This window comes from Sarcophilus harrisii, chromosome 3 (genome assembly GCF_902635505.1).
Source record: "Sarcophilus harrisii chromosome 3, mSarHar1.11, whole genome shotgun sequence".
NCBI lineage: Eukaryota > Metazoa > Chordata > Mammalia > Dasyuromorphia > Dasyuridae > Sarcophilus > Sarcophilus harrisii.
Window position 1 is genome coordinate 247,245,983 of NC_045428.1, and position 13,400 is coordinate 247,259,382.

Here is a 13,400-nt window from a genome sequence, read left to right on the forward strand (position 1 = left end):
TATCAGACTCAATATAAATATGAACCTAAATTATCCACTTCTAAGCCAGATTCATCTTCCTTTTCCAAATCCATACCAGGTTGCTGATATCTCTAAAACTTAATTTGAAACTAATTGGAAATCTTGTGAAATTCCTAAAGATAAATCTCCTCTTCAAATTTTCTCTTGTTCCAGTTTCTAACAAGTAGAAGTCTTTCTTCTGAATCTCTTTTTTTCCCTCTGGTCGTCCCATTTAGTTTTCTGAATCTATAATAACTTACAAATACCTTATAATTTAGACTAATTCTATTGCAAGTTACTATATTTCTCTTTATAATATTCTGCTTTCTACTACTCTTAATTTCTTACCCTTAAATTTCTGTTCACAAAATGCTTACTATTTTTAAATTGTATCATTAGTTTTACTTTCCTTTCTTATTGTTTCTGTTTCTTGCAAATGAGTGCACTTTCTGGGTATTGGATTAATTATTTTTAAGAGCTTTTCTTCATATTTAAAGATTCTAGTACTCAGGCTGCTCTCCATTTGATTATTTTAAAACCTAATCTTCTGTAAGTATAATTTGTATATAATTCCTTCAATTTGCTAAAAATTTTATTCAACCAAATCTTTTATTTAGACTCACTTGCATGAGCCATTGAAACTCCTCCTCACTGTAAAATAAAGAATTGATGTACTAAAATATGTCTGTTTTCAATTGGAGAAGAAAAATGAAAGGAAATTGCTACTAGAAGAAAGGGAATAATTTAACCAGCTATTAGTAATAAAGTTCCTAGAATACTTTTAAAGAAGAAAAACCATAAAACATCTTTTCTATTCTGGTGCTAAGTAGACACACAAGGTACCTCAATCCTATGAGATAAATTCAGTACAGGATTTGAGAAAATTTTTATATTCCACAGTTACCTATGAGAGAGAAGTAAAAGATCAGGGCTAGTTCAAATATTTTAAGGATATTGAACTCAGAAAGAAATGAGTTCAAATGCAGCCTCAGACTGGTGTATAGTCCTAGTCAAGTAACTCAACCTATGACTAGATTAATTTCCTCACCCACAAAATGTACCTACTTCCCAGAGTTAGTGGGCAGATATAATGAAATAAATTTGTAAAACACTGTGCAATATTCAGGCACAATATAAATCCTAGCTATTATTATTACTAAATTTCAATTCCTAGTAAATTCAGAGAAACTTCAACCATGGAATTCAAGATAAATTCAGTTTTATTGCTGTTATAATTTTTAAGTCCATCTCACAAACTCATGACTGATTTGATTCACATTATTTTCTCCTGAAAGGTCATAAATTTGGTCCCCTTTTCGCAAGTCTCAGAAATGAGGGTTTTTTTAAACTTAATTTTATTTCCATAATAATTTTTATGATCTTTCCTTATTTCCCAGTCAACTATATCAGGAAAAGAGACAGATTTCTGCTCAAATTGGAAATTTTTCATTTTCTTTTTAAACTGACTCCATTTTTTTATCCTTTCTCTTTTAAAGGTTAGTCATATATACCTGAAAAGGGGGAACCAATCAAATTATTGTCAATATTCACTCATTAATAAATCAAAATGACAGTATGTTAGCAAAGTTAGATAACTTTTCTGAAATCTATAAGTTTGCTCTAGCAACTCTTACTACCAACTTAATTACTGGACTCAAATATTTTTTTCCCTTAAGTTCCTCAAGCATCTTACCTTTTTTTTTTTCTCCAACTTTAAAAGTCAGCTTTTCCCATTTAGATTTAGAAAATTCCTGGAATCTTGTAATATAATTTATACAACTAGAGAACCTCCTGGAGGTTTTGAGAGCCCAATTTGAGAGCCTAAGAAATCTTCTAGAAAGAGAGTTATGGACCAGCAACAAGGTTGGAGAAAGAAAAGAATCACCCATGTGGTTTCTGTAACAAAAGGATCATCAAGATTAAAGTCATTTCTTGAGTGGCAGATCAGGACCTTTCACCCCTGAGATATTCTGGATCTGGGAATCACAATACTCTCTGGAGAAGAGAAGCAGAAGTCTCTGGAGAAATGAAAAGGGGGTGGTAGTTCTATTCAAGATTATAAACAAAAAGAGGCATGCCCTCCAGAGAAGCAGAGGGGACTAATCTTGATTTTCCTTCCATTTGAGATTAGCTGATGGCTGATTTGTAGATACTAGCCTTGCCAAATACCACACAGTGATTCAGGATTTCAAAATAGCACACAAACCAGGTCTAAAACTCTAAAGTCACAACAGTCTTTAAAATAATAAGGTAAAGATGGGGGAAGAATTTATTTCCTTGATCCATTTGATGAGTTCACTATAAAGTTGAGGACTTTATAGAGAGTAATCCTTAGTCTGCAGTCAGGAAAACATTCCTCAAGAACAGTTTGGACCTGCTCAGGAATGCACTGTTAAGAAGGCACACATTCTGGACTCAATTTCAGTAAAAAGGGACTGCCTCAAGAACATGAACTATCTGGATCTCAAAAGGATGGATTCATGTATAAGAAGTTGCCCTGCTCTGCCTCTAAAAGAGAGCAAATGAAATTTTTTTTAACTCTTCTGATATTTTAACTTTTTGTCCTTTCCTCTTAACGGGGGTTGGAGGAGGGAAGAAAGGATTGGCATTAACATGGAGAATTTGTTCTCATCAATTTGATAAATTTCTGCTAGTGTATGAATATACCCATTTTTACCTTGAAAGGATCGAGTATAGTTTCTAATTGAGTTTTGGAGCTAGATTAGAAAGAACTCTTGTATGAGAAACTACTCTTGTGAGCAATTACAAAGGAGAAGGGTTGTGAGGTGCTATAGGGCATAGTAGATAGAACCCCAGAGCTGAAATGAGGAAAGCTCATCTTTCTGAGTTCAGATTTGAACTCAGATACTTAACTAGCTGTGCAATCCTGTGCAAGTCACTTAACCCTGTTTGCCTCAGTTTTCTCAGCTGTAAAATGAGCCAGAGAAGGAAATGGAAAACTGTTCCATTATCTTTGCTAAGAAAAGCCTGAACATGCTTGGAGAAAGAAAAGGATCACCCATAAGGATTAAAGGCATTTCTTGAGTGGCAGGATCAGGATCTTTCATCCTGAGATGTTATGGATCCATCAATGAGAAAGGGTGTTGCCATCCAACAACTATCCAAAAGTACTTACTTCTAAAGCAGTGCAAGATCTCAGAATACTCCTATAACAATAGAAGTCTAAATGAAAAAGCATTTATTAAGCTCCTATTATGTGCCAAGCATTTTATAAATATCATTCTCATTTGATCCTCACAACAACCTTGTGAAAATGGTTCATCAAGCCATTAATTACTCAATTAATTGATGTATTATTGACTAATTTATTGGCAACATTTACTGTTTTATTTACTTTTTTAGGAAACTGAGAGATTAAAGTGACATACCCTATCATAAAGCTAATTTAAATTTCTGAGTCTGGATCTGAACTCAGCCTTTCCTGACTCCAGACCCAACCCATTTTTCACTATGCAACCTAACTGTCTGTGATAGGTCTCTGAAGATTAAAAATTACTCACCTAAATCTCAGGGTATTGATTGTTTTGTAGTCCCAATATGTGTTCATTTTATGGGAAAAATGAAACCACAGTGTGATGCCACAAGAACTTGGATGAAAAAGTATTTGTTAAATGGGAGGTTAAGCATTTATATAGCACTACTATGTGCCAGGCACTGTGCTTAGTGCTTACAACCGTTTTATTTGATCCTCACAACAATCTAGGTGCTATGTTGCATTTTATAGTTGAGGAAACTAAGCTTGAGATTAAGTGCCTTACCCAGATCATACAGCTAATTTGGGGGCAAATTTGATTCCAGGCATTTCCACTAACAAAACTATGTTTCTGATGGTCAACTATTGGATTGTACCAAGGACTCTAGTGATAAAAAAAAAATAAAAATAAAATAAGATTTTTTTTCTGATTCTTTAGCTCCATTGGCAGCATATATCTGTATAGGAGGTAAAGGAAGGACTATGAAGGTCCCTATAGAAGGATGAGGAATCCATCATAATAGAGAAGGTGCTGTTTTATTGAGAGTCCCAGATCAAGTTCCATTCTCCTAAGAAAGATCTCTTAATAACAAATTATTAAAAATGTATGAATTATTATGAATTAATAACTCACAGAAGTTATTAGAATTATTATGAACTAGCAAGAAATTGTTAGAAGTTATTAAAATTTAGAACTCATGAACTAATTACCCTTAGAAGTTACCAAAATTTAGAATTCTTGTGAACTAATAAAGAAGTTATTAGAATTTAGAACTTTTACGACAACTAACTACAAGTGCCTCGTGTGTTTTCTGTATCAGTTTAGGGGGCGTTGTGAATGCTTTTCATCAGCAATTACAGTAGGAGTGAAGTAATCACTGGGTTCTTCTCACATTGTTACCTCAAATGTTCAGGTTCTCTTTGATTGTCCAATTATAGGCTCAGGCCAAGTCCTACTTAGCCTGAGAAGCTCAGAGTAATTGTAAATAACAACTAATTGTTTCTATTTTGGCCAGATCTGAGGGTCTTCCCCTCCTAGATCGATATATTTTTTTTTGATTAGGCCATTTTCTGCTTTATTTTTTACCTAGCTGTAATCACTAAAAGGTATTGTCTTAGACAAACTGAGACAGGGAAAGATTTTTACTTAAAAAAGGCCAAAGTGTCCAGGGCAATCTCCAGTTGTTCTGCTCTATATCTTACCATGGGACCCAGATGACTCTGGAGGAGAAAGTAAGGACCTTCCTCACTTAAATCCAATTCATTTGTATGTCAGGGTATCATCTCCCTGATGATGTTATGGTTCTTTTCAAACAAACAACACTTCAAGTGCTTGTATGTGAGATGAGATTTTAATAGTTTGCTTGTAGTAAATAGGATTGAATGCTAGGAGTAGAAGAATCTAGAGAAAATCCGTGTAGCACAATCCTTCTGTTTTCCTTTTTTCATTCTAGTTACTGGGCTTCTGTTGTAAGTAGAAGTAAATTTGTGTTTGCTAATGAATATTCTCTCTGGCCTTTATCTTTCTCCTTTCCCTTTAAACTGACATTAGAATATTCAGAACAGAGTACACAGTAGGAGGCCCAGGCTCAGCCACCAGGGCTAACTCCAGGGGAGGCCCCTGAGATTTAGCCCGTCAGACTGTCCCTCTATACCAATTGGCTCAGACAAAGAAACATATGGAGCTTTCTGAGAAGAGCAGAGGAGTTCCTGCTGGAATAAAGAAGGGAGGCAAAAAAATCAGTGCCTTCCCCTTAATTCAGATATGTCTGTGAATATCAATAATGTCTGTGAAGAGTTATTTCACCTCTTTTATGCAATTTTTGATATCATAAGCCCAAAGTCATATCCCAAGCCTTCTGGTAGCAGACATTAGGGAAATATGATAGGGTTAATAGTGCAATTCACACCTCTATCAGAAATATTATCTGCTCTTTGAATTCTAGGTCTGTTTTCTGTCTTCTTTCTCCTTCCTAGAAATATTAGTGAACAAATCACTGGATACAAGTCTTGGATATAATTGCAAGACCTCTAGAGTTTTCCCCAAAACATCTGTTGCTGTACACACTAGAAATCTGAACCTCCCAAAACAGGGACTACATATGCAAGCTGAGGACCTTTTGCCCACATCTATGGAAATATAGGAACAAACTATGTTTGCAGATTTTCCTAAAGTAAACTCCAGATGGGGAATAATGAGTCAAAAAACAAATGTGTGTCTGTCTTAGGTCAACACCAAGGATAGGAACCAGGCTGTGTGAGCCCCTTAGTTTGGGGGGAGGTCTGTGTTATGTATAATATCTTGTGACTTCATCTAGAATGTGAAGCTTGACTTCCAATTAACCTTAAGTGTTGAATTCTTTTTTGGGGAACTTCAAATATTTTTGATGATTTTGATGTTTGACTTTTTTTTTTAAGCCAGCCTACTCAACCCAATAAATGATAAATTAACCAATCTCAACCAGAATAGTTTATTTATTTTTTTAAGCAAAATTGGACTGAAGTGTCCTATTGTATTAAGGCAGGATAACTCAGAAGAGATTGAAAGATTATGCTGTATATTTTTTTATTCGCCCAAGTGCTTTCCTTTCTAGGAAAAAGAAACAGCATTTTTTTCCTTTTTCTTTTACCCTTTTTACCCTTTCCCCTTGTTAGTTATCTTGTTAAAAATCCTTTTCTCCAATAATTTTGGGATTGTAACAGGCCCTTGTGAGTACCTAAGCAGGCATGAACCTCTAGAAATTTTGTAAAATTTTGCTGAATTTGTATCATTTGGGAATAACTATAAATTCCAGACCTGTTATCTATGGGTGTTTTGGGTCTTCATAAAAGTTTTTTGGATGATGCCTACAAACTTAGCACACACCTCTAGGGGACGCAATAAGGAAGAAAAATCAGAACATTTCCAGGTGCTAGATAGTCATCCAGACTTAAGGATATGGAGCAGTGTGCCAAGGTATATTTTGATTTGTTGGGATAACAAAGATCCAATTTTCAGGACAATTATAAGGGGAGAAATGATGAGTTCCATTCAACTAATTTGATAAACTCCAATCAGCATAAGGAGTTGATAAGGCATAAACTTTTGTCAGGGTCACAAAAGCATCCCTTTATAAAGAGAATGGACATATCCATACTTATTAAAAAGATACAAACATCTGCTTGGTTTTCAATGACTGAGGCTTTTTCACGATGAGTGACTGGAACTCAGGAAGTCAGATTTTAGTCAGAAAAATCATGCTTATAGGCTTGTTTATATATCAGAACAATAAACTACTTTCAGCCTTTTTTAGTCAATCAAAACATTCACTAAGGAATTATGCTAAGGTGCTTTTCTTTTTCCCTTTCACCTTTCTACAAGATGAAGGGATTTCTCCAAACACTCCAGAGCAGTTGATGGTGACTTGTGGCAGAACCACATGGCTGAAGTAGATAGGTACTTGCCCATGCAATTTGAGAGGAATGTTCTTGAGAATGGACATTCTAGGTCAAGAAATAGCAAAAACTCAGGCAATGAACTTCTGCAGAAACACCTGGAAGAAGCAGACCTATGCTTGCTTTATATAGGACAAGAGTAGAGTTTATGGACAATGATTTTTATGCCTCAAACTCTTATAAAGAGCTTAAGATACTTTGAATTTCTAAGCAGGATGATCCTGAAATCTAGAGATTTGCTGGATAGGACTACTCTCTCTTTAGTCTGACTCTCTATAATTTGACTTCCAACATCTTCATTCAACTGAAACTGCTCTTGCTAAAATCATCAGTGATCTAACTGGAAAGTCTAATGGTCTTTTGAAAATCCTCATTTTTTCTTGACTTCTCTGTAATTATTAGCAGCGTTAGTCATCCTTTTCTTTAAAATACTCTTCTATGTTTATGTCATATTTGTCCATATTCTTTTCTTGTCTTCTCACACTCCTTTCCTCATCCAACTCAAGCCCACTAACAGTGGGTGTTACCCAGGGCTTTGTCTTAGACCTTCTTTTCTTCCTTTATCCTTTTTTCCCCCATTTAGTGAGCTGATCAACTCCCATGGTTTTAATGATCATCTCTTATGCTGGTCATTCTCAGATCTTTTTATATAGTCCTAATCTTATTTCCTAACCTCCAGATTTTCATCTCCACCTGCCCATAGACCTCTTAAACTCAACTTGTCTAAAATTGAACTCTACCATTCCCTCTACTTCTGAATTTCCCTTTTATTATCAATGGAACCACCATTCTCATAGGCTCACAACGTATATGTTATTTTTGACTCTTCATTCTCACCCCCTATATTCAGTCATGTCAAGTTCTATGTATTTTACTATCATAAAGTCTCTCAAAAAAGCCTTCTCTTCTCTGACATTGCCATCATCCTAGTTCAGCCTTTAGCATGCTGGTTGATCTTTCTGTCTTTAAGTCTCTTCCCATTCCAGCCCATTCTCCACTCAACTTTCAAGTGAATCTAAGTAACTGGTCTGATCACAGAGTCAGTAAACTCCAGTGATTCTCCCTCTGGGATCAAAAATGAAATCCTCTGTTTGGCTTTCAAAGCCCTTTATAACCTGTGTCCCCCTCTTTTTCAGTCTTACCCTCTATCTTGTACCTTACAGCCCAGGGATACTGGGCTACTCCATCTCTAGATTTCAGACATTTTTTCCCATTTTTGGGTTGTTTCCCAAACAAGGAATATTCTCTCTCCTCATCTCTGCCTCCTAGCTTCCTTCAAGGCCTAGCTAAAATCATATCTTCTGAGGAAAGTCTTTCCTGATCCTCCCTAATGCTACTACCTTCCTTCTACTGATTATCTCCAGTTTTTCTTGTATTTAACTTGTTTGTACATAGCTGCTTGCATGTTATCTCTCCCATTAGATTGGCTCCTAGGCTTATTGAGAGAAGGCATTGATTGGTTTTTGCCTTTCCCCAGTAGTTAGTCCAGTACAGGCCACTGACTGACTGACTTTAAATGTCTGACCTGAAAAAGAAGAGTTCCTGAATAGCATCCTTTTTTGGAGAGAGAAGAGGACTTCAGAAGCTGAAAAAGTAAATCATGTCTCAGAAGATTGCGTACTTAAGAGTTTGCCACACACAAACACCCAACTACTACCATTATTAAAGCAAACTATTAGAACAGCAAAAGTCCAATGTGAAAAGGAATTGCCATACGTCCCTTTTCAAGAAATGCAAGTATCATATTTTTTAGTCAGTCAACTAACTTTTCTTCTCTTAAGGAATTCAAAATCCAGTGGGGGAGACAACACAGAGACAGGTATATGTAGTCTGTCTAAATATAGGATAACTTGGCAATGACTAATAGGGGGAATTCAGAAGAATCTGTAAAGGTTCTGATAGAAAGTGGGATTTTAGTTAGGACTTGAAGAAAGTTAGGAAAAGCCAAAAGGTGATGGGGGATTCCAGGCATAGGGAACAGTCAGAGAAAATGACTGAATTAAGGAGAGAGAGTGTCTTTTTGGTAAAACAGCAAGGAAGCCAGTGTCAGCAGATTGAAGAGATGGAAGCAGGGGGTTGAGGGGCTTGGAAACTGTAAAGTTAGAAAGGGGCCAGGTTATGAATGTTAAGGGTTTTGTTTGGGGGGAGAACCCAATGATAAGGAAGAACTATGAAAGATCCTATGAGAGAATAAGACATCTATTGAAATTGAACTCTACCATTCCCTCTACTTCTGAATTTCCCTTTTACTATCAAGGAACCACCATTCTCATAGGCTCACAATGTATGTATTATTTTTTACTCTTCACTCTCACCCCCTATATTCAGTTATGTCAAGTCCTTATGAATACTTAAAATGACTTTTTTTTGGGGGGGTTGTGGGTTGATAAAATCTTTCACTGCTAAGCTTTTATTAATTTAAGTTTCTGTGATCCACATATGGGGAAACTTAGGCATGATACTCTGGAAGGAAGAAGTACAAAAGGTCTAAAAAAGAAAATAATCTTTTTTTTTTTTTTTTTTTTTTTTTTTTTGGTGAGGCCCTCATGACTGGACTTTGTTTTTGTGACCCAAAGGCTTGTGGGGGTGTGGCAAGAATTATTGGCCACCAGTAACAATAAAAAAGAAGATACAACTTCTAGATATTTTATATTTTGAAATATTAACACCCCTATTGCTTTAATCCTGGAAGAAGTAGTGACCCAGTGCTCTAAAGAATCACATTTTTAAAGCTGGGAAGAATCTAACAGGTCATCTAGTCCAAATGACATCACTTGTCCAAGGTCTACCAGCTATTAAGTAGAAAAAGTTGCTTTCAAATCTTTCAAAAATAATTTTCTTTCTACTAAACTATACTGCCTCTATCACAAATTTTCATTATTGACTTGGGCATCATTTTTGCACTTTTTTGGTGGTGAGAGGGGCTCAAAGGGTCTATTGACCTGATAAATGTCTCATTATATAACATCATGACACCTTACCTATCCTACTCTGTAACCATGGTTGCATTCCTGGATACACATACAAACATTTACATTATATTTATTATGTATATTTTTGTGTGTATATTCATATATACAAATATCTGAGGGATAGACAGACTCTGTGTGCATATGTGTGTATCCCATATATATCTGTGAACATTTAGTTAAATCACTGGCCTACGACCTGCATAAAACCAAACTACAAGCAAATAATGGGTTCAATCAATGTTATAATAAAACCAAGTAGCAGGGTAGGTTAAGGACTAGTGCATACTGGATTGCCCCATTTTACTTAAATATTCCATTAGCACATAGAGGATTACTGTTATTAGAAAATGGTGTAAAGGGCTTGGGTGGATTTTGCTGACAGATTTGAGGGGAGAGATACCTGTCTGCAAATTCAATATTCATTTGTCATTATGAAAAGAGAGGCAAGGAAAGAGAAAAAGAAAGCAACAGAAAGATGAGAGAAATGGTGATTATTTTAAAATATGTTTTTCTCTGTCTTCTAGATCTTCCCGGGGGCGGAGGGGTGGCCCTTGCCCAGATATCTAGGCTCTTGTGGTCGATTCCTGGTCAGCACCAGCACACAGCCCCTGGAGGAGTTCTACAACTCACCTGCAGACCAGGCAGCTGACTTGGCGTTCCAGCTCCTTGGTATTATGGATTCCCTGAGGAACAATGACTTGAACTATTTCTTTTACTTCACCCGCATTGATGCTGGCACGTTTGGCATTTTTGACAATGGACATCTGTTCATACGAGATGCCAGCACAGTGGGCGTCATTGACAAGCAGCAAGGTACTCAGCATGTACTCTAAAGAGCAGCTGTCATAGGAGAATTTTAACAAGACAGGGGAGGTAGAGGGGAGGGGCAAGGTGGGAGGCTGAACTTCACCTGCCCATCTTTCTTATCATTTCATTTCTGAGCACAAACATCTAAGGTTTGTCAGAGAGCATGATCATTCAAAGTTCAGGAATCAGCAGAAAATATAATTCTCCCAAGTCCTAGTCAATTGTTAGAATTATTATTGGTCCTGAGATCTAAATGGCAAAGCATGTTCCAAGAGAGAGACATTCAGGTAGAACAATCCATGCTTCTGTTGTGATATATTCATGTCAATTCTGCTCCTTTCTTTCCTTCTCAACATTTAAATCCTCATTTTCTCTTCTGAGATTGGTATGTTGGGGATGGGGGAACTTTTGCAGATGCTTTTATTCCTTATCTAAATTTTAAATGTCTGGCTGACTCATTGGTATATTTTGTAATCCACTTTGACACATTTGCTTTTTATAAAATTTCAAAATTAAAAAGCGTGGAAATGAGTGAGGTAGATGAGTGAATAAATCATATTTTTTTAAATTGACAAGGTAGCCACTGAGAGCTTGGCATCTTTTCATTATTTTCCCAGTTGATCATCTGACTCACATGTTGGGTGATTTCCAGAGCTATAACTAGCTAATCTGGGTAAGTGTCAATGAAGTAGATGGGGAAAGGGAGACTGAACATCCTTACCTAGGGTTAGCAGAGGAAGCAAAGCCTGAGTACTATTGCATCCTCTTAATCCTCTATCCCAGAGCACATTCCTGTCCTAGAGGTGGCTCTGGTAATTTCTCATATCTTTAGATTGCTTTTTAAGAGGAAAGAAAATTGCTGTCTTCCTAGTAACCTATTAAGAATTCTACCAGTTTTTAGGCATGGATTTGGGATTAAAATCCCAGGATTGTGGCTGCTTTTAATGTAGATTTTGTTAATTCACTTTCAGCTCTGTTTCTATGATGAATAAATAAGAGTTCTACTTCCATCTCTTTTGAGTAAATCTCTTGTCCATCTCAGAAGAGAAACAAGTTACTTGGCCTGGGAGCCAATACAAAGATAGGACACCTCTAGGAAAAAAAAAAAAAAAGAAAGAAAAAGACATGAATTAATTTTCCATCATTTTGAGGAAGAATGACATTCAAATAAAATCCGTATTTTTGATTCTTTCCCTTTTCAGGTAGCCTGAATCTAGACAGGCAAGAAGAATACAAAGATATATTTAGCTGCCTGGTCTTAGACTGCCGGTATCCATTTCCTTCTTGCAACACAGTGAAGGAGAAACAGAACTTGGTGATGGTCTGTCAGCAGCTTCTGCCCCGGCTTCTCAAAGGGAAATTTCCCCAGCTTATACAAGCAGAGATAGATTCTGCCCTGGTTCTTTGTGGGAACCCTTTGCTCTCAGACCAGGAGGTCATCAGTGCAGCCAGCAAACTGAAGGGTATCTTGAAACCACTGAGAACCTGTGATCCTCGTTATGCTTATCGCTATCCAGACTGCAAATACAGTGATAGGTACTGAGAAGACTCTGTGTCTCATGGAGGAAGATGAAGGAACACCTGGTATTCACCTGCTAAAAAGAAAATGTGGTGGAAGGGCTTAATAAAGTATCCCACCCATGGTTTATTTGCTATTTCCACAATATGAAAAAAATGCTTGGTGGAATAGTGGATAGAATGGTCTCAGACTCTTTCTAGATGTGTGACTCTGGACAAGAGAATGATCATTGTGAATACTTCACATGGCTGGTTTCCAACATTTGGTGCCTACCATCATCTGGTGTCTGCATAACATTTGGCACAACATCAATCACATCAACTTAATCTCCATCTGCCTCAGTTTTCTCATCTATAAAATGGGGATAGTAATAAATAGAATATCAAGTTTGATCCTGGATAATTCATTCAATCATATTTGCTTCTGTTTCCTCATCTCCGAAATGAGCTGGATAAGGAAATGGCAAACCACTCCATCATCTTTGCCAAGAAAACCCCAAGTTGGGTCACAAAGAGTCAGATGACTGAAAACCACTCAACAATAACAACACAAATAATAGCACATACCTCATAGTATCAAATGAGATCAATATTTGCAAAATGTTTAGCTTAGCAAACCAAATGCTAGCTATTATTATTGTTATTATTATTATTAAATGGTTAAACCAATATTCAATCTATGTCATCTGACTCCAAGTAGAGCAAGCACCCTTTCCTGGACATGATACTACCTCAATTACTGCTCTTGCTTTGTAGAAGCTAAGTATCAAACAGCTGAGAGCAGATGAGCAGCAGTGAATAGAAAATTTCTTTTCCCACTACAGCAAGTGGTACCTGTTGGTGGGCAAAGGCAAACAATAACATATTGCTGGCTCTCTTTTCTCCCAGTCTCCCACTCCTGTGCTTTTGGTCTTTTCTCTTTCCTTCCTCCTCTTCTTTCTCTCTCTCCTTCCCTTGTTTCTCCTTTCCCTTCCCCTTCTTCGTTCTCCTCCCTCCCTCCTCATCCTCTTCCTACTCACTGCCAGTTTTTCTTCATAAAATCAGAGGATGTTAAGAGCTGAAAGCATTATGCAAATGCTACCCCCAAATTCAAGGCATCCTACCTTCATAGTCTTCCCCAGGCATCTCAATCTGTAATACCTTCTCTATCCTCTGAGCTCCTATAACAGTTATTA

General features: G+C 36.7%; 1 protein-coding gene across 1 annotated transcript in view; it reads left to right on the forward strand.

Moving 5' to 3' along the window:
* DIPK2B (divergent protein kinase domain 2B) overlaps positions 1–12,714 on the forward strand; it is a 59,054-nt gene extending 46,340 nt beyond the window's left edge. The window contains exons 5-6 of the mRNA XM_003763445.3: positions 10,425–10,713; positions 11,910–12,714. Of these exons, the coding sequence (XP_003763493.1) occupies positions 10,425–10,713; positions 11,910–12,250 (630 nt within the window). The 3' untranslated portion in view covers positions 12,251–12,714. The remainder of the gene's footprint in view (positions 1–10,424; positions 10,714–11,909) is intronic.
* The last annotated feature ends 686 nt before the right edge of the window (positions 12,715–13,400 follow it).